The sequence below is a fragment of the Cercospora beticola genome, chromosome 3 (genome assembly GCF_033473495.1).
Source record: "Cercospora beticola chromosome 3, complete sequence".
NCBI lineage: Eukaryota > Fungi > Ascomycota > Dothideomycetes > Mycosphaerellales > Mycosphaerellaceae > Cercospora > Cercospora beticola.
In genome coordinates this window covers 1,954,923-1,972,356 of record NC_088937.1, presented here as the reverse complement: position 1 = coordinate 1,972,356, position 17,434 = coordinate 1,954,923, and the positions used below count along the sequence as shown (strand labels likewise).

The window sequence follows — 17,434 nt, the reverse complement described above, 5'->3', positions numbered from 1 at the left end:
CTCGAGTATGAGGAGACGATGGGACCATGTGAACATGGTGATCACATGTGGCACCTTCTACCTCGATGTCTTTACAACCACAACTGTTGCACCAGTACCAGCAACAGCAACAGCGATGATGACGAGCGGAAGAGCTCCGGCACATCAATCGGGGTCGGCACGGCTTGGCACGATCGTATTCGACTACCCTTTTCGGCCGACCTTTCGTGTTCGACCTCCCACTCTCTGATAGCGTGCCGCCATGCTGACTTCACCAAACTGAAAGCTTCTTGTCATCCGTGCTATTCAGATGCATACAGCAATATTGAAAGATCGCTTTAGCAAATTGTGGATCACAGCGCCCTCTACGAGCGAAGATCCATGTTTATGGTGGTGTTGATCAACGATATCCAATCACGCCTTCAGTCCCAGCACTTGTCCAAACACCATGCCTGAGGCTGTTGCGAAACGACGTTCGACCAAGAAAAGTCGCGGTGGTTGCTCGCGTTGCAAAGCACAACATGTAAGCCTATGCGTCAAATCCGTTTTCAGTTAATGTATTGATGGTAATGCAGCTCAAATGTGACGAAGTCAAACCACACTGTGGCCGCTGCAGTCGACTGGGCGTGCAGTGTCCCGGATATGTGCAGAAATATAAGTGGTTAAATGATACGACCAGTGCCGTCTCATCGACCACCCCAGTTCCGCAGACTGAGGGCGCCAGCCCTACTGTCGACTTAAATTGGCTGGAAATGACGTCTCAATCTGACGCCCAGCAAGAGACTTCACCGCAAGCAAATAATGGTCCTGACACCGTTCCCATTAGCCCTATTTGGGACAACTTCACGATGACAGATCAACACTTCAACGTCTTGGACTTCTCCGAGCTCGTCAAACCAAACGAGGAAAGTAATACTGCGAACACGACCGAGCAGTTGGTGCAGACCCCGAAGCCGAGCAACATGCTCCAGTCATTACGGGCCCATACAAGAGAGATTGTACCACGACCGCAAGCCTCATTGGCGCACCAATCATCCGAGCTGCTAAGCTATTACTTCAAGAACGTCTCGAAACTGTATGCCGTCTACGATGACCACCGCAACCCGTTCAGATCCGTAGTCTCCAGCATGCATAGCCACTCTCTGGTCATCAATCTAGCCGCACAAAGTATGGCAGCCGCATGCCTGAATGAAGTCCACCCGCGGTTCAACAAGCTGGGCAAGAAACTTCGTCAGCAAGCCATGGAACTGATTTTCAGTCAACCTCAACTCGACAGCAAAGCACTGCTTGCGCTCATGATGTTCGGACCTACAGGAAACTGGCATGATGCCAAAGATCTCGGCCTCGATTTCTACTCCATGATGAGAGATCGTATTGACAGTATGGCGTCAACTGGCGAGCTCGTGCAGCATGAGGTCAACCTCAACAGTTTCAATTTCTTTCGTGAGGCCATGGTCTTCTGGGAAATGCTCCTTTCGTTCGTCGCAGATAGCAAAGCTATCCGGCCGTGCACAACGCCGCTCGGGCCTTTACTCACTTTCCAGCCTGCAAAACACATCGCTCATCCATGGACAGGAGTCGCTCGCGATGCAATACAAATTGTGGCAGATATCGGCCGACTTGTACGAGGACACAGAGTACGACACCAACAGCAAAACTTCGTCACACAAACCTATGTGCATCAACTCAACCAAGATTTGGTGCACGCAAGGGAGTTAGAGAATCGACTTCTGGCGTGCCGACACCCAGACGTGGATAGCATTGTTCAACCTGACGATGCCGAAACTCCTGTCTGGCATCTCACTACTCTCGCCGAGCTGTATCGGTACGCTGGCCTACTTCAACTCTACCGTGTCTTCCCTGATACCCTCTCCGAAAGACTTCTGGAAGAGGATAGCACTGCACTCGCGATGCTCATCTCAGGAGAGCAAACCCCGGAAGCCACGAGCAGAAGGAGCAAATGGCTCACACAATTCGCTCTCGAAGCTCTACGGCTACTCGAGACGATGCCTTTGGAGTCTGGCACACGAGACTTCCAGCCTTTCCTTCTCGTTGTTCTCTCGTCGGAGCTTATATGCGAGATGCCCAAGGATCCAAATAACAACGTTGATGGAGCAGAAAGCATGAACGAGGATGACGAAGGGATCGATTCGCATTTCGCAGAAGTGGCCATGATGCGAAAAATGGTCCTCGATCGCCTGACCAGCTGTCTGAGGTTACTACCTCCGAAACCCATTCGCGTATGCATCGACATTGTACAAGAGACCTGGAGAAGAATAGACGCCGGACAGCAGGACGTCTACTGGCTGGATGTAATGATCCAGAACGGATGGGAAACGATCATGGCATGAAGTGGACAAATCCAATGTCCTATTCCTGACACTGTTCATTCGACTATCTGTACAACGGTGCGGATGCTATATGTTACTGGGAGTCGAATCTTTACATTTGTGAGCCACCAGGCCACTGCGTCCAGTCCTGCTGCTGCGGCCACCAGTCATCCTGGCCCATGCCATCTACGAAAGTCGAATTATCCGGCATGTCTGTGGGAAACGTATCCCACATCATCTCATCCCAGAATTGGTTCACAGCCGCCTCTCCAGTGAGTCCGGGACTGAGCGTCCATCCAGGCTGCATGAGGCCATATTGTGGTTGGGCTGGAAACACGCCTTGTGCCGCCGCAAAGGCATCGTGGGAAGAACCAGCATCTGCTTGGGCGTCCGGTCGTTGTGCTGTTTCCGCTTCGGCTTGCGCGACTGGAAGGACAAGTGACATTCTCCGCTGCAGCAGGTCCTGCTGCTGTTGATGGTATTGCGCATTGTGCTCCGCAACGTATTTCGTCGCATCGTAAAGTCGCTGCACGACGTCTCGACTCTTACTAGCAGCAACAGACCACCGCTGCATTCTGTCAAAGAAGGGAATGGTTTTCTCGACATCTCTCTTCCAACTTTCCAGGTCATCGTCACTTCCAGGAGTGGTGGTGGTGCCTCCATGGCTTCCCGGCGTCAGCAATGGGCTCTCGGCCGCTGTCGATCCATTTGGCGGCAAAGCCAGTACGGAGAAAAGTGAGACCAGTGGGATCATCACTGCCTGGTACATCATCCAGACTGCATTCCAGCCCGCAATCAAGTTTTCTTGACAAGTTGCGACAATGTCAGAGATTGTTTGGCTCGCGACAATTCGACACCTGCCCACTGCCAACCTTTCCTCGGCTGACATGTTCGACCACGGAGTCCTGCGCAATGCTGTTGCCAGTAGGATTGGCCGATGCATCAAGATCTTGAGATTTTGGTAGCGCCAACGCATAATTGCTCGCGGCGTCTTCAAAACCTCCGGACATACAGTCCGATCACGATCCGGAGGCTGTGAAAAATCGATTGTGCTCTTGCCTGTCGACTGAATATATCCTGATCTTGGTGAGACCTTGTGGTCGCCAGCAGTCGAGCTGTGGCGCTTGCGGAGAGGAGGCCGCTCAACGACATCTCGGAGCATAGGTGGTAGATCATCGTGCCATTTCTCGAGCTCTGCGTCCAGCGCAAAGAGTGCTTCGAAACCGATGTTGGATTGTGCAGCCAGGATATCTTGTACTTTGGTTGCGATCTTGCAAAAGGGGATGTTGTGGATAATCGGCAATAGAGTTAAAGACTTCAGGTATTGAGCGTTGTTCATCTGCTCGGGTATCCGCGGATTTTCGATAGTGATGCCGTCTCCAGTTCTCCCAAGCGAGGGTCTTCCTGTTGTGATAGAAGCCCACGAGTCAAGAACGTAGAGGCTCCACCATGTTCTTCTTCGTATCTCTACTGGTACTTCTGAGTTGCTCAAGACCACATTCCCACCAGCGAGAGTTTCGTTTCTCCGACTTTCGCTGTATTCTCTGTGCAGTCCATGAGCTGTGGCCATGCGGAGGGTTGCGCCCATGATCCCGTTCGCCTCGTTTGGTCTATTCAGCCAGTGTAAGTAGTACCCACTTAGCAGTGCGAACGCCTGTAAAGTGAACAAGCTACCACTGCCGAACGTCTCCACTTCCATATGTTTTCGTGCTCGTTGGTAGTACACCATGTGATCTTCGTTTGTACAAGTTGTACTAGCCAATGATCCGAGTGCCAAAACCATATTGAGCAGACACAGCCAGGATGAATCTCGACGTGATCCGTATAGGTAGCTGTGTCGAAAGGAGTCTTCCTCAATCATGGGCATGAGAACATGTACATGAGCGAAATATGAGTCGATTAGTCTGTTTCCTTCATCTGCAGGCGGTAACTCTTGGGGATCCGGATCGCGATCATAAGGTGGTGGCGTGGAGCTACGACTCGGTGCGGCAGTTTCTGCTTGTGCTTGTGCGATGTAAGGCCGAGCCATAGGAGCAGTCTTGAAGATGACCTTCATTGCTGCGTTGATGCTTGATACTCCCACATAAGACGAGGCCCTATCAATAGACAACGACAGTCCGTTGATGTCGTCAGAAATGCCCTGGATCTTGTCTCGTAGTCGTTTTGCTTCGTCGGTGTTAGGATCCTGCTCCGGAGCTTGTTCGAGTGCGTCGAGGCTGTCGGCTCCCTCGGATTTCTTAACAGACTCTGATTTTGCAAGTAGGCGATCCGGAGCATGGCTAGGGGACGCACTAGCTGCTGGCAATGTCACGGCCATATCGATGAGTTCCGCTCTGGGCAGAGACACGAAGTCTTCGACGTCTTTGCCCGGGAAGAGCCTTGCGAAGACTGCATGATACTGCTCGACCTGCGACTGCAGTTTCTCCACTAGCCTACATTTCTTGTCAGTTGGCATAACATAGGGATAGTCTCATCACATACTTTCTTGATGGCACAACTCTCTGCACGGGTTTTGCATAAACGCACTGCTCCGGATGCTGATACCACTGGCACTGAGCACAAGGTTGTAGACCATCGCACCGGATCTTGCGTCGTCTGCACTCGACACACGCATTGCTTGTGGAGATGCGTCTGGAGGCCGCATTTGGACGGCCGCTTTTGCCGCTTTCGCCTTGCTCTGCAGAGCTCGAAGCGGTGGTAATCTGGAACGTGTTGTACATGGTAAGGTTCTTCTCTACTTCAGAGCGATCTCAGATGCTCATTTTCCCGGTCTTCTCTCCTGAGATTCTCGCCAATTACTCCGATCCGATTCATTCGTTTGCACAGCCAATCTCCTGAAAGATGCTCAGCCCATCTCTCGAATTCTTCTTGAAGTGACGGAAAATTGTGAGTGACTCGACTTGCGCAGATCGTATGGCATGGCGGTTAGGTCCACATGGTCCCGAGCGGCGCGAACAGCGCATAACCTGGTGTCGTTGAAGGATGCAGTTTGGATCGAGACCCCGGTCGATTATATTTGGTGGTGTGAACAGGTGCACCCCGCGTCATGCAGCACCGAGCAGATGGCGCGAGACAAGGATCGGAAGCGCTTCGACGGCGCGATCGGCTATGGCACGAGGCTTTGCGCTTAATGTCACCATCACATATCACGGAACGTGCCAGCGCCTCGTTCAATGTAGACTACCAAGTCCCAAGAACGTGACTGTCGTACTACATACGATCGTGCTACATCGAACGGGTTCCCGAAGCTGCGGCAACCATCTATACATCCCTGTCGTGCCACGCTTTCTGCTGATGAATAACGGGACCACTGGGTGTGCATGCATCTGGGATCTATAATCTTACGCCGCACCAAGATATGTCCATTTTAACGGAGCGTCGTTCGCTCTCAAGCCCGTGACACTCACGACTTGGTCATCCCCCGGAACAACATCGATAGCGCTGTCGTTCACCAATACGCCTTCCCTCTCCTCGAAGACTAGGCCTTTCGTAGGTCTTGCAGCCCTGATCGTGATCTTGTCTCCCGATGACTTGACTTCGACGCCCCTGTCGGAAAAGTCAAGATACTTGAGAGGCTGTGGCCAATCAACATCTCGGCTGACGACTGTGCCATCCACGGAGATCCGAGCAGCAAGAACATGTGGCTCTTCCTGGTCGTTGTGAATTGTGCCCTTGGCAACATCCGTTGTGCTGTTTGCCACGATAGTCACGTCGCGCACAACGGCCTCTTTGATCTCCTTGCCGGTAGCAATGCTGATGAAGCGCAATTCGACTGTTGCCTTGACCTCCTCAGTCCGTGAGCTGGATACCCAGCATTCGTAGTCCAAGGCCTTGGCTGGTCGGGCATGCACAACACTCCAATCATGATGCGCTCGCTTGACAGCCACTGCGATTGGCGCCAATACTCTCCTCACCGCGTAGTAAGCGGGCTTCTTTCTTAGAAAATAGTCGACGATCGACCACGATGTGACTGGCCAGCAGTCGTTCAGCTGCCACAGCAGAGCCCCGCCGCAGAATCGCTTCTGGCCCCACTGCTGCCTCCAGCCGCGGTATCCGAACATGAGCGCCTCTGCCTGACTCAGCTGCGTCAGATGAATATACTTTTCCAGATCTGTTTCCGTTCGGAAGTTCTCTACGAGGTAGGTGGCGATTCGCCTCTCATGGCCATCGGCTTTGTTGTGGTGGTCAAGCATCTGGCTTTGAGGGTAGAGCTGTGTCGGATCCGTCACGTACCACTTGATGGTATCGATGTGTGGGAAAGCTTCCATGCCGAATTCGCTATTGAAGCGACCACCGAGAGTGTCGAAGATCTGGTACTTCTCTTGCGTGCCGTGCCATACGTTCCACTGGTGCATATCTCCGACGGTGCGGTCTGTGGTGGGCTTACCGTCACCCCATGGCGATCCGGGATGGTAAGGCACATGAGGCGCGTTGGCCGCTACCACGTCAGGCAGCAGCTTCTCGTATATGTAGCGTGCAGGGAAATCGGTCTTCAACCAGCTCTGCGGGTCTTTGTCCTCATAGTTGTAGGTCAATCCCATCTGCTCTTGTACCTGATAATCTTCGTTATTACCGGCATAAATCACGATCGATGGATGATGTCGCAGTCGTTTTGTCTGGCAAACGCATTCGGCTTCGATGGACTCCAGAATCTCAGGGAAGGCCGGGTAGTTGCCACAACCGAACATAAAATCGTGCCAAATGAGAACACCGAGCTCATCTGCCAGTTCGTAGAATGCATCTTCCTCCCATATACCACCTCCCCAGATGCGGATCATTGTCTGGTATCCGTCGACCATCATCTGCAGCCATTTGCGATATTTCTCTCTTGTTATTCGAGGAGTGAAATTGTCAGCTGGTATCCAGTCGGAGCCGCCGCAAAAGACATCTACTCCATTGATGCGGAAGAAGAACGTCTTGCCAACCTCATCCGGTTCTTGGATAAGCTCAGCACGCCGGAATCCGGTCCGCTTGCTCAGAGTGTGAACGGCAATGTTGTCCTGCCTGATCGTCGCAGAGACAGTGTAAAGTGGCTGTGCGCCATACCCGTGCGGCCACCACAATTCAGTGTCTTGCACGGTGAAGCTCAGCTGCGCTTGGCGCTTGGAGTCAATCGCTGCAGTATCCTGGAAGACCGTCTTGTCCCCAATAGCGATGCTGAAGTCCACGTGTTGCCCAGAGGCGCCATCAATGAAGGCGGTGAGCTGCCCGCTTACTTTTCGGTCTGAAAGGTCGAGATCGTAGTCTACTCTGAGATCTTCAACCCGAGCATGGTAGGTCTCGAGGCGAACAGCCCGCCATGGTCCACAGGGCGACAGTACTGGACCCCAGTCCCAGCCTAGAGAACGTTAGAATGGGCAGGTCTCACAGCATATTTATTTGCATTTATTCTGCTCATGTTGGTGATTTTCTGCTGGTCGTATTGCTTACCATAATGATACTGCGCTTTCCTCACGGCCAAACGAGCCATATCGCCATTGAAACCGACCCATTTGTGCTCAGGATGTGCGTCTTTAATCTTCCTAGACTCCACATACGCCGACTTGAATTCAATCTCAAGAAGACTCTCCTGGTCCTTGGGCAACTTTTCTGTAACATCGACACGATGCATGATCCACATATTGCTGCTTTCCAGTATAACGTGATCATTGAGCTTGACAGTGGCATAAGTATCCAAGCCATCGAATGCCAATACATGACGAGCACCCGGTTGAGCTTGCGGAACGGCTGGTAGCTGGACTTTGTACGTCCATGATTCCTCGTTGACCCATTGACACTTCAATTCGTTAAATCCAAGAAATGGATCCTCGATTCTGCCGCACTATCAGCGGAAGTCGGAAAGGGCTCTGCATAGAACACACAGCTTGTTGTCCAGAAGGTCGAGATGGATGTTCGTCGGGACTTTGGCAACCGGGTACCAGTCGTCTTTGCTTGTCTGCTTGAAGCTCCAGCCTTGAGATATATCACGAGACTGTATTGCCTCTGCCATTGTTGCAGTCAACTGTAAGCTATCACGCTTGCAGAGGGAAGATTGAAGAGTCCGGAGGGAGTAGCAGGACTTAAGTTCTTCGACAAGTGAACCCTAGTGGAGTAGTCCTGGTACGAGACAAGACGAAAACGAGTCTTCAGCCTCCGCCGGCATGCTGTTTCCCTTGACAGATTTGGCAGTCGGCGGCCATAGCAGGCGCTTCGCCCAATGTGGGAGTGTTCGGCGCGGTGCGAGGCAGGGCGCAAAGCCCTCGCGCAGGTGCTGTTTGGTGGGCTGAAGCGATGGCCAGGTTGGTCGGCTGGGACGTGTTGCTCCGTGTCGAACGCGGTTTCGCGTGACGTCCTGCGTCGCGCTAGTGGCGCATTGTGTGGGATGCCAAGACATGGAGCATCTGTTCCTCCGCGACCTCATCGCTGACGACTTCATCATTGGAATATCGAGTAGCGGTCTCATGTCGAAGAGGGCCGCGACACCTCCACCCTAGAGACAAGGCCGTGCTTGACGTGCGTGTTCCAGGCCAGTACTATGCACTGCGAGTCCTGGCTCGAGGTGGACAAGGAAGCCCTCGAGAGGAAGCTGCACTGCATATTCGCTGCAGGCTGATCACCGCTCTTGGTCCGAGTCGGACACGTCGTCATGCAAGAACCTGGAGCCAGAGTCGCCGGCATCTACGAGCTGCTCGAAATGATCATCGTAGATCTGCCTCTCAAAGACTTGGTCCGGCTGCGAGCTGTCGGGCAGAATTTCATGAAGGTCGTCGATACATCTGAGCAGATCGCTCTCCGATTCTGTCTACCATTCTCGCGGCAACTTAGGACTGTAGATTACGCACGTCATCCCCTCCTGCCGAAAGAAGTCGATATCTGGGCTGGCAGGAGACCACTTGGCGGCTATGTGGTCTGTCGTTTTGTTTTGCGAGCCGCAGGCAAATTCGACTGGACCGCTGCAGCATCTTGGAAGAATTTCTATGCATGTCGACCAGAGACTCGAAGTATGAGAGCTTGGTCAGGCTGTTCAAAGGTCTTTGGCAGCAGTAGCATGGGCGAGTACCGGTATTATCGCAGCCAGCGAGGTATTACCCTCCGTCAGCTGGCCGATGCCGCTTGTGCAATGAGGCTGGACGCTGGCGTCGACGAGGCGATAGTGCACTTTGAGACTGACCTTGATTTCGAAGGAGCCGACGTGCCAAGCGAAGCATCTTCAACATATGCCGAATACTGGCTTTGATCACAAGCACAACATGCAAATGACCGTGGCTACGTGTTTCTCAGCTACAGACATATCAGGCGAACATCACTACAGTCAGCATCAATCAACCCAGCTTAACCAAGCCATCCATTGCCCGACTCCAGCATGCTCCAAACAAACCAATCGCGTTGATCTTCAAGCCACTCCGAACCCTGCGTCGCCTGCTGCTGCCACAAATTACTCTGCATACCAATGCCCCTTGCCTGCATGCCCTCAGGGTCCCAGAATTGCCCGCCAGTCCAGTCAATACCGTATTGGAGACTATCCGAGGTTGGTGAGCCCGGGCGATACAGGTAAGGCGAGTAAAAGCGTTCGTCGCTGCCGTCAAGGAAGCCTTGGAGGCGTGGGCCACCCGCGTATGGGTTTGTCCAGGGATACATTTTTCGGCTACTTGAAGAGGCTGCGATTTCAGTGAGTGGATCCCAGGTTAGTGTGCTCTGAGTTTGGAGCTGATGCTCAGGAACCGGCAGTCTTGGATATGAGGGGGCTGATGGAAGAAGCAGAGGACGCATTCGACCGGAATTATATGTTGCAGGAGTTACAGCATTCACAAATACGAACAGCATTACACTCACCCTTCCATGCGAATTGGGGCTCTCAGTACAAGACCTGCGAATGTTCGGTCTTCTTCAACGCCACCACAGCCGCATGACGGCGCCCAAGTGGCAAACGATATATCTTTGGGATTTACCAAGTACTGGCTGCGATAAGAAGTAACACGGCGGCAGTATGCTCAGAAGTTGGCACAGTAGAAGGCTCTTGAGGCATCGAAGATGGAAAAATAACGCAATGAAATAATTCCGCAGGCGGTTGCTAGAGAAATTACCTCCTACCTCAACTTATTCCCGCATCTCAATCAAACTCCCCTCAACTCCACCACCCCAAATTCGAACCCAACATATCCCAAGCAAACCTATTTCCTTGTCCAATAAGCCAATCCTGGCCCTGCTCAGCCTGCTGCTGCCATAACTGATTCTGCAAACCTAATCCACGATCTTCCATACCCGGAAGATCATAATACGGCCGACCAGTCCACTCATATCCATATTGAAGATGGTCAGAAGTTGGCGAGCCAGGGCGATACATGTAAGGCATATACATGTGATCGTCGCTGCCTGGAAGATAGCCTCGCAGCCGCTGGCCGTTTGAGAAGGGATACATTTCTGTGATTAAGCGGGTGGAAGCGGTGTGTGAGAGCGAGGTTAGTGTCAGTTGGTTCGGGATGCTTGAGATACTGGTACTTTGGAACGCGGTGGCTCTGATGCGGATCAGGAAGTGTTTGGTTTACCTATATATCGCATCACTTGCGGAATTCACAGCTACTAGAGGCTCGCCATGCACTCTTCTATAAGTATCTGGGATCTGGGGCCTCTCGCTGAGGTATTGATCAGCGTTAGATGGTCTTCGGCACCCCCGGTGCCACCGCCTTCCACCATCTACTACAAGTTCATATCGACGCTCGCTCGTTAGCGCATCTTCATTCACTTGCTTCACTCTCCTGAAGTGTCCTCCGTCATTCCGCATTCTGTAAAATCTGCTGCGTTGCTCACAGCCGAGGAAGCCACACTTGTTCCTTCCCTGCTCGCCAGAAACACCTCTCCTGCCTGTTTGAAAGATACGATGATAGGGAAACCTTTTGTCTGTCGAGCATTGACCCTGGTTGCCTAGGTAGCCCTTTTGTTACTGAGTTTCTGCTGAAAGTACTCATTCCATGATGGACTCCGGTGTTTTGTCGTCTTCGGGCCCAGGCAAGCTCTTAATATGGGCTCAGCCTTGTGGCCGGAGAGACAATTCCGGCTTCACAGTTGGGGTGAGCATACGCGAGGACGCCATAGTACTTTGCAAGCGCTTCATTGAGCAGTGCTGGTCTTGGCTTCAGAACCGCTTAGCCTTCCACTTCCTCCACAATAACACAAGGAGGACAGTTACAACAGTCGCTCTTCCCACTAGAGCGACTGCCACGGCTCGGCGAACAATATCGTAATATCTGGCGCGGTCAGCAATCTCGGGCAGAGAATACCTGACGAGAGTGTTGACGCACCCTTCAAGCATGGTCGCGACAGCAGCTTTCTTTGATCGAACCTCGCCGACACCAGATCCGGTTCCTAAGCCATGGAACCCTGTTTCAAAAGGCGCTTCGCTGGATGAATTTGGAGCGCCCACGGACCGATTTGCATTTTGCACTCCAGTCTCGGAAGCACCGCCAAAAGAAGGACGAATGTCTCGAAATTCTGATCCCGATTGAAGTTCAACTCGCTTGCGATTCTTAAAGCGATAGGTCAGCAGCCAGACCCATAGTCGCACATCGAGGGGCGTGAAGGTTGGATATGTCCAGAGAGTAAGAGCATTGTGCGGTGGCATCAAATCGAGAAAGTCCTGTATGACACCCAGTGTTAAACCCCAAAGTAGTAAAGGACCTTCTTTCTTGGGTACCGGGAATTGATTGAAGATATCTGCTCGCCATATGCGGTTTACGAAGAGACTCAGTTTGTCCTTCGTGGTGAGCTGAGCATAACGATTATCTTGCAGAGTCACATCCGAGCTGGGAGATTCCACACTGTGAAGGGATTCTGTGGGCTCCAAATTGATGGCAGCAAATATCATGCGTCCAAGGATTGTGGCCAACATCCACCTCTTGACACCCGTTTCCTGGTTCGCAAGACGCGATGACACATCCTCAAAGGCAATCGTGCGTTGCTCGGGACTGAGGAGGCTCCGCAAAGGAACCCAGTGCGTGCTGGCGACCTCGCTAGGTTGTAGCTTCAGAGGTGGAATGGCGTGGGTCGTCAAAAGGAAGACATATGGGCAGAGCACAAGCAATGGCTTCTTGCCCCAGTGTGTGGTGACAAGTCGTTGCGGAAGATTACCACACGAGACAGCGTATTTGTTCAGATCTAGTCCAACTTCTTCCCATGCTTCCCGAATAGCGGCTGCTTGGTCATCGGCATCTGTTGGATCGCGCTTTCCTCCTGGAAGGGCGATATGCGAAGTCCATCGATCACCCTTACGTGAAGCGCGCTTGATGAACAGCACCTCAGGCTCTCCATGTTGTGTCCACTCTTGCTCGAAGAAGGCGTTGAGGTCCTTCTTCGCTTCTGACTCAACCTCGGGCCAGTGGTTGTACGAAGGCTGTACGCGGATCACCAAAGCCACGGAAGCTCTCTTGACCTTGTCGGGAGACTCGAGGGTCGGATAGGGCGCATCGGTCAAGTCCTTGAGAATCGTCTGGAGATGGGGAATCAACTGCAGCGGAGGTGTCGCGTTGGCCGACGCGAGGCCTGCCATGGTCGTGTGGTGGTCTATATTGTATGGCACGGGAAGTAAAGCATCAGCAGTCTATGTCTATGCGCGACAAGAAATGAGCGTTGTTGTAGGGGACGAGTGTGAGAGCGTGGTAGTCTCGAAGAAACCCTTCGAGACTCAGCTTATTACTGATGCGATCCTCGGGTCGAGTAATTGAGAGATCAGGGCAGCCAGTCAGATAGGATTGCGATGATCACCCATCTCAATGAAGCGTCCGCAATTGCACAGCGAACACCATTTGGTACAGTGCTTGTTGAGCGATGTTGTCTGGACAGCGTGAGAGTTTCATGTTACTGGAACATGGTCGAGGATGTATGACGGTAGAATTGGCGACTCCTCCATCAATTCGGCGTTGAAACTTGATTGAACTGACCGCGCGAGCACGTTGCGGATGGCATGGTCGTTATTGGCGGCAGTGCTTCATTCGCGTGGGGCAACCAAAACCTTCTTCCACTGTTTGGGCCAGATGCAAAGAGTGGACGAGCAGGTGCAAAGCTTGTCTGCCATTGCCTGTAGCTTCCTGGTCGACGGACATGCGCTGCACTGTTCCCCCAGCACTCGACTAGACCTCGCCCACCATGCGCTTCGGCAGGACGCTGGAGATAGCTCGCTATCCCGAGTGGAAGGACCAGTACATCGACTACGCCAAGCTCAAGAAGCTGCTCCGCGATGACGAGAGTGCTCCCAACTCACCCACCACCGAGTCACAGCCCGACAAGTGGACCGACGACGACGAGAGCAAGTTCGTCGACGAACTGGTGAATGTGCAGTTGGAGAAGGTCCACAAGTTCCACCGGGACACCGTCGAGAAGCTGCGGGACCGGACGGCAAAATGCGAATCCAAACTCGATGCCATTGCTGCAGCAGAACAGGGAGAGGCCTCTTCTGGAGAGGGCAACGGCGAGGGCAATGGCAAGAAACCGGTGCCGAGTGAGGAGGAGCAGAAGAACATGCTGCAGGAGGTGCTGAAAGAGCTGGATCACATCACGAAAGAGACCAACGAGCTCGAAAAGTACAGTCGGATCAACTACACTGGTTTCCTGAAAGCCGCTAAGAAGCACGATCGGAAACGAGGTGGCTCATACCGTGTGCGTCCACTGTTGCAGGTGCGGCTGGCTGCCTTGCCCTTCAACAAGGAAGACTATGGCCCCTTGCTGTTCCGCCTGAGTGCCATGTACAGCTTTGTACGCAACAAGCTGGAAGGCGCTGATCAGACCAACAAGGCCGGCGAAGACCAAGAGGGCCAGGAGGAGTACATCAGCCAGAAGTTCTGGGTGCATCCCGACAACCTGCTGGAGGTCAAGACCATGATCCTCCGCCGCTTGCCGGTGCTGGTCTACAACCCGCAAACCTCCAAGGTCGCCGAGGGCAGCCAGCCCGACCCCTCCATCACCAGCATCTACTTTGACAACTCTGCATTCAATCTGTACTCCAGCAAGGTCGACAACAACTCCGGCTCTTCCCTCCGTCTGCGATGGTACGGCCAGTTGAACAACCGACCTCAAATTTGGATCGAGAAGAAGACCGTGACCGAAGATGATCGCAGCTCCGAGGCCCGTTTCTCGACAAAGGACAAATACGTGCAGCCCTTCATCAACGGCGAGTACCACATGGAGAAGCAGATCAAGAAACTGGAAGACCGTGCCGGCCCGGACAGCAACGAGGCGCAAAGTTTCAAGTCAGCTGTGGAGGAAGTGCAAGACTTCATCAAAGAGCACGACCTCCAGCCAGTGGTGCGCGCAAACTACACACGTACAGCATTCCAGATCCCCGGCGATGATCGCGTGCGCATCAGTCTTGACACCGACCTGGCATTCATCCGCGAGGACGCTATCGACACAGACCGCCCATGCAGAGACCCGGAGACATGGCATCGCACCGACATCGACGATAGGAAGCTCGAGTATCCCTTCTCTTCTATCCGAAAAGGCGAGATCACTCGCTTCCCCTTCGCGCTTCTCGAAGTCAAGCTGCGTAACACGCATGGCAAGAAGAGCGCTGAATGGATTGAAGACATCACAAGCAGCCATCTCGTAAAGGAAGCACCTCGTTTCAGCAAGTTCGTTCACGGTGTCAGCACGCTGTTTGAAGACTATGTCAACACATTCCCATTCTGGTTGAGTCAAATGGAGACGGACATTCGACGTGATCCACAGCAAGCCTTCGAAGAGGAACAAGCTAAGCGACAAAAAGACCAAGCCGATGAGATCGCAGTAGGCTCTTTGCTGAAATCCAAATACGGCAGTAGTCCTGCCCACCGAAGCGCCTCCTATCAACGCACTCCGTCGCAAGCCGTCATTAGTCCTGTCGGTTCTCCCGCTGCGACAGCTCTGAAGCGCACGCCGAGCGGTCAGAACACTCTCGGCAGCCCAGACGCAAACCGTGCCGTCGCAGCACCTACTCAAATGGACGATGTGGTAGAGGAGCCTGACGATGACGAGACCGGCACGCATGTGCAGAACACCCAGAATGGCTCGTCCGGCCAGAACGGCACCTCCAGCGGACTCAAATCCCTCTTCCCCACCTTCAGCACAAGCAAGTACGCCCAAGCCAAACGCAGCCGCGCCCAACAACTTCCTCCAGGCGTCTCGAAACCTGATTTCTGGATCAAAGATCAAGGACCTGTCAAAGTCGAAGCAAAAGTCTGGCTCGCGAACCAACGTACATTTATCAAATGGCAGCACGTCTCGATCCTCCTCGCTTCTCTTTCCCTCGGACTCTTCAATGCTGCCGGCCCCAATAACAAGGCGGGCCAAGCGTTGGGCATTGTCTATACCTTGGTCGCAGTTTTCGCTGCTGCATGGGGCTACGGAATCTACATGTGGAGGCATGATCTGATTAAGAAGAGGAGTGGAAAGGATTTCGACGCAGTGGCGGGACCAGTGGTGGTTTGTATCATGTTGATCGTTGCATTGTGTCTAAATTTTGGCTTCAAGGTGAGTGCACGTCACTGCTGCGAGCAACTGATCTTGCTGAGCTATTGCTAACTTCGATACAGTATCGCGCTATTTTGGAACAACGGAGAGAGGAGCAGAATGGTCCAATTTATAATTCCACCAGCAGCTTGTTTGTACAGCAGGCTTCGGGGTTGCATGGTGATTTGTGATGGAAGCTGAACATTGGCAAAGTAATATCGCGCTGGCGAGAAGCTGTATACATAGTACATACGGCGCGCAACGTGCTGCAGTGAAGATCCAGCGTCTGCTCATCTTCGCACGCTGGGAACCGGGACGATGGTACTTGTTGAAGGAGACATATAAACGTGTAGAGTTATACGAGGTATGAGATTCTGATTGACACCAGCCCTGGGAGACGAATCTCAGATGTGGTTCCAACATACCGGATTCTATCTGGTTGCTCTGTCCCCCGATCGGGCTCTCAATCTTCGGATCGACCGTATTCCATCAATCTTGCTTCCCGCTTGGCTTTACTCCCCGCTCTTTCTGGACCATCCGCAGTGCTTTTGTACGAAGCGTAGATGGTGTACGGTCTGCAACAAGCTCTGGAACGGTCCGAAGGGGCCATATCATGGAGTCTTCGCTCTTGCTGTTGAGAGAGAGAGAGCCCCTTGCTTGTACGGCCGAGTGGAGGGAGATAGGCGAGAGGGAGGTGCGCATCCGGAACTGATAGAAAGATTGAAGCAATTGCGACCCGCGAAAAGATGCAGGAAAGCCAGGGACATGCGGCGGAGCTTGTGGAACCACGTTCGATCGGATTCTCCAAGACATTGTCACTCCTCTCAAGACCTCCTCTACTTCGTCGAGACCCATCTTGGGAACACACGTTCTGAGCACATCCACGAGAAATAATTTGATCCCATCGGCAGCGAAGCCTGGGCACCGCGTGCGCGGAATCGACGCAGGAGAGCATGTCCGCTGCACCGCCATAGCAAGTTGTTGCGGTGCAACCCGGGTCGGACTGCCGCGCGACATCCTTTGCGGTGTTGGGGTAGGGTATGTTGTGAGCTCAGGAGCTCATATGTAAGCTGATTTCAACCTCGAGGATCGCCATTACCTCGAGCCCCCAGCACTTGCGGAAGAAGGTGAAACATCGTTCTCAATCACCAACAAGTGTGATGGGGATCGATCACCTGGAGGTCACATCCGCTGCACTCCTAGCCTCGTCGTGAGGTTGGCGATGAGAATTTCCGGGGAGCTGGGAGGTCCAAAAACGAGGTCGGTGCGAGCAAGCGCGATGGCGTTCCAGGCTGCTGGTAAATTCAGCTATCCAAATGAGTTGCGAGTGTTTCATTTTTATCTTCGGCGTGGTGCGGACTCGCACATGCTCTGGGTCGGATGTGCTCGTCCCCGAGGGGACACTGTCTCCATCGAAGAACTCATGAATCTGATTGCGTCCACGCGACATTCTCCCTCACGTCGAGTCCCCAAACTTTGGCAGTAGCGCTCCAGTGCAAAGAGGGACTGCAACGATCGTTGCGAACCAACTAGTCCATCGTCGACCAAATAGGCACTCAAGACATCAAGCTCTCCCAAGATCTTCAGCTAATGCAATGCATAATTCTGAGAATAACAATCACGAACTAGCATTTTCCCTGACTAGCATGTGTGTCGGCAGTTCAAAAATG

General features: G+C 52.9%; 7 protein-coding genes across 7 annotated transcripts; 3 read left to right on the top strand and 4 right to left on the bottom strand.

Moving 5' to 3' along the window:
• Window positions 1–427: 427 nt before the first annotated feature.
• On the top strand, window positions 428–2,330 carry RHO25_004732 (uncharacterized protein; the record flags this gene model as incomplete). Its single annotated transcript, XM_023595648.2, has 2 exons — window positions 428–502; window positions 555–2,330. The coding sequence occupies 2 exons, from the start codon at window positions 428–430 to the stop codon at window positions 2,328–2,330; spliced, it is 1,851 nt and encodes a 616-aa protein (XP_023457072.1).
• A 91-nt stretch (window positions 2,331–2,421) lies between these two features.
• Window positions 2,422–5,029, bottom strand: RHO25_004731 (uncharacterized protein; the record flags this gene model as incomplete). Its single annotated transcript, XM_023595647.2, has 2 exons — window positions 2,422–4,741; window positions 4,791–5,029. 2 exons carry the CDS (start codon window positions 5,027–5,029, stop codon window positions 2,422–2,424), a joined length of 2,559 nt encoding a protein of 852 aa, XP_023457065.1.
• A 621-nt stretch (window positions 5,030–5,650) lies between these two features.
• RHO25_004730 (uncharacterized protein) lies at window positions 5,651–8,298 on the bottom strand (the record flags this gene model as incomplete). The annotated part of the gene is made up of 3 exons (XM_023595646.2): window positions 5,651–7,647; window positions 7,740–8,122; window positions 8,171–8,298. 3 exons carry the CDS (start codon window positions 8,296–8,298, stop codon window positions 5,651–5,653), a joined length of 2,508 nt encoding a protein of 835 aa, XP_023457066.1.
• A 636-nt stretch (window positions 8,299–8,934) lies between these two features.
• On the top strand, window positions 8,935–9,525 carry RHO25_004729 (uncharacterized protein; the record flags this gene model as incomplete). The annotated part of the gene is made up of 1 exon (XM_023595645.1): window positions 8,935–9,525. The coding sequence occupies one exon, from the start codon at window positions 8,935–8,937 to the stop codon at window positions 9,523–9,525; it is 591 nt and encodes a 196-aa protein (XP_023457063.1).
• A 95-nt stretch (window positions 9,526–9,620) lies between these two features.
• RHO25_004728 (uncharacterized protein) lies at window positions 9,621–9,926 on the bottom strand (the record flags this gene model as incomplete). Its single annotated transcript, XM_065602587.1, has 1 exon — window positions 9,621–9,926. One exon carries the CDS (start codon window positions 9,924–9,926, stop codon window positions 9,621–9,623), a length of 306 nt encoding a protein of 101 aa, XP_065458659.1.
• A 1,495-nt stretch (window positions 9,927–11,421) lies between these two features.
• RHO25_004727 (uncharacterized protein) lies at window positions 11,422–12,831 on the bottom strand (the record flags this gene model as incomplete). The annotated part of the gene is made up of 1 exon (XM_023595644.2): window positions 11,422–12,831. The coding sequence occupies one exon, from the start codon at window positions 12,829–12,831 to the stop codon at window positions 11,422–11,424; it is 1,410 nt and encodes a 469-aa protein (XP_023457064.1).
• A 596-nt stretch (window positions 12,832–13,427) lies between these two features.
• Window positions 13,428–15,955, top strand: RHO25_004726 (uncharacterized protein; the record flags this gene model as incomplete). The annotated part of the gene is made up of 2 exons (XM_023595643.2): window positions 13,428–15,785; window positions 15,848–15,955. The coding sequence occupies 2 exons, from the start codon at window positions 13,428–13,430 to the stop codon at window positions 15,953–15,955; spliced, it is 2,466 nt and encodes an 821-aa protein (XP_023457912.1).
• Window positions 15,956–17,434: the final 1,479 nt, after the last annotated feature.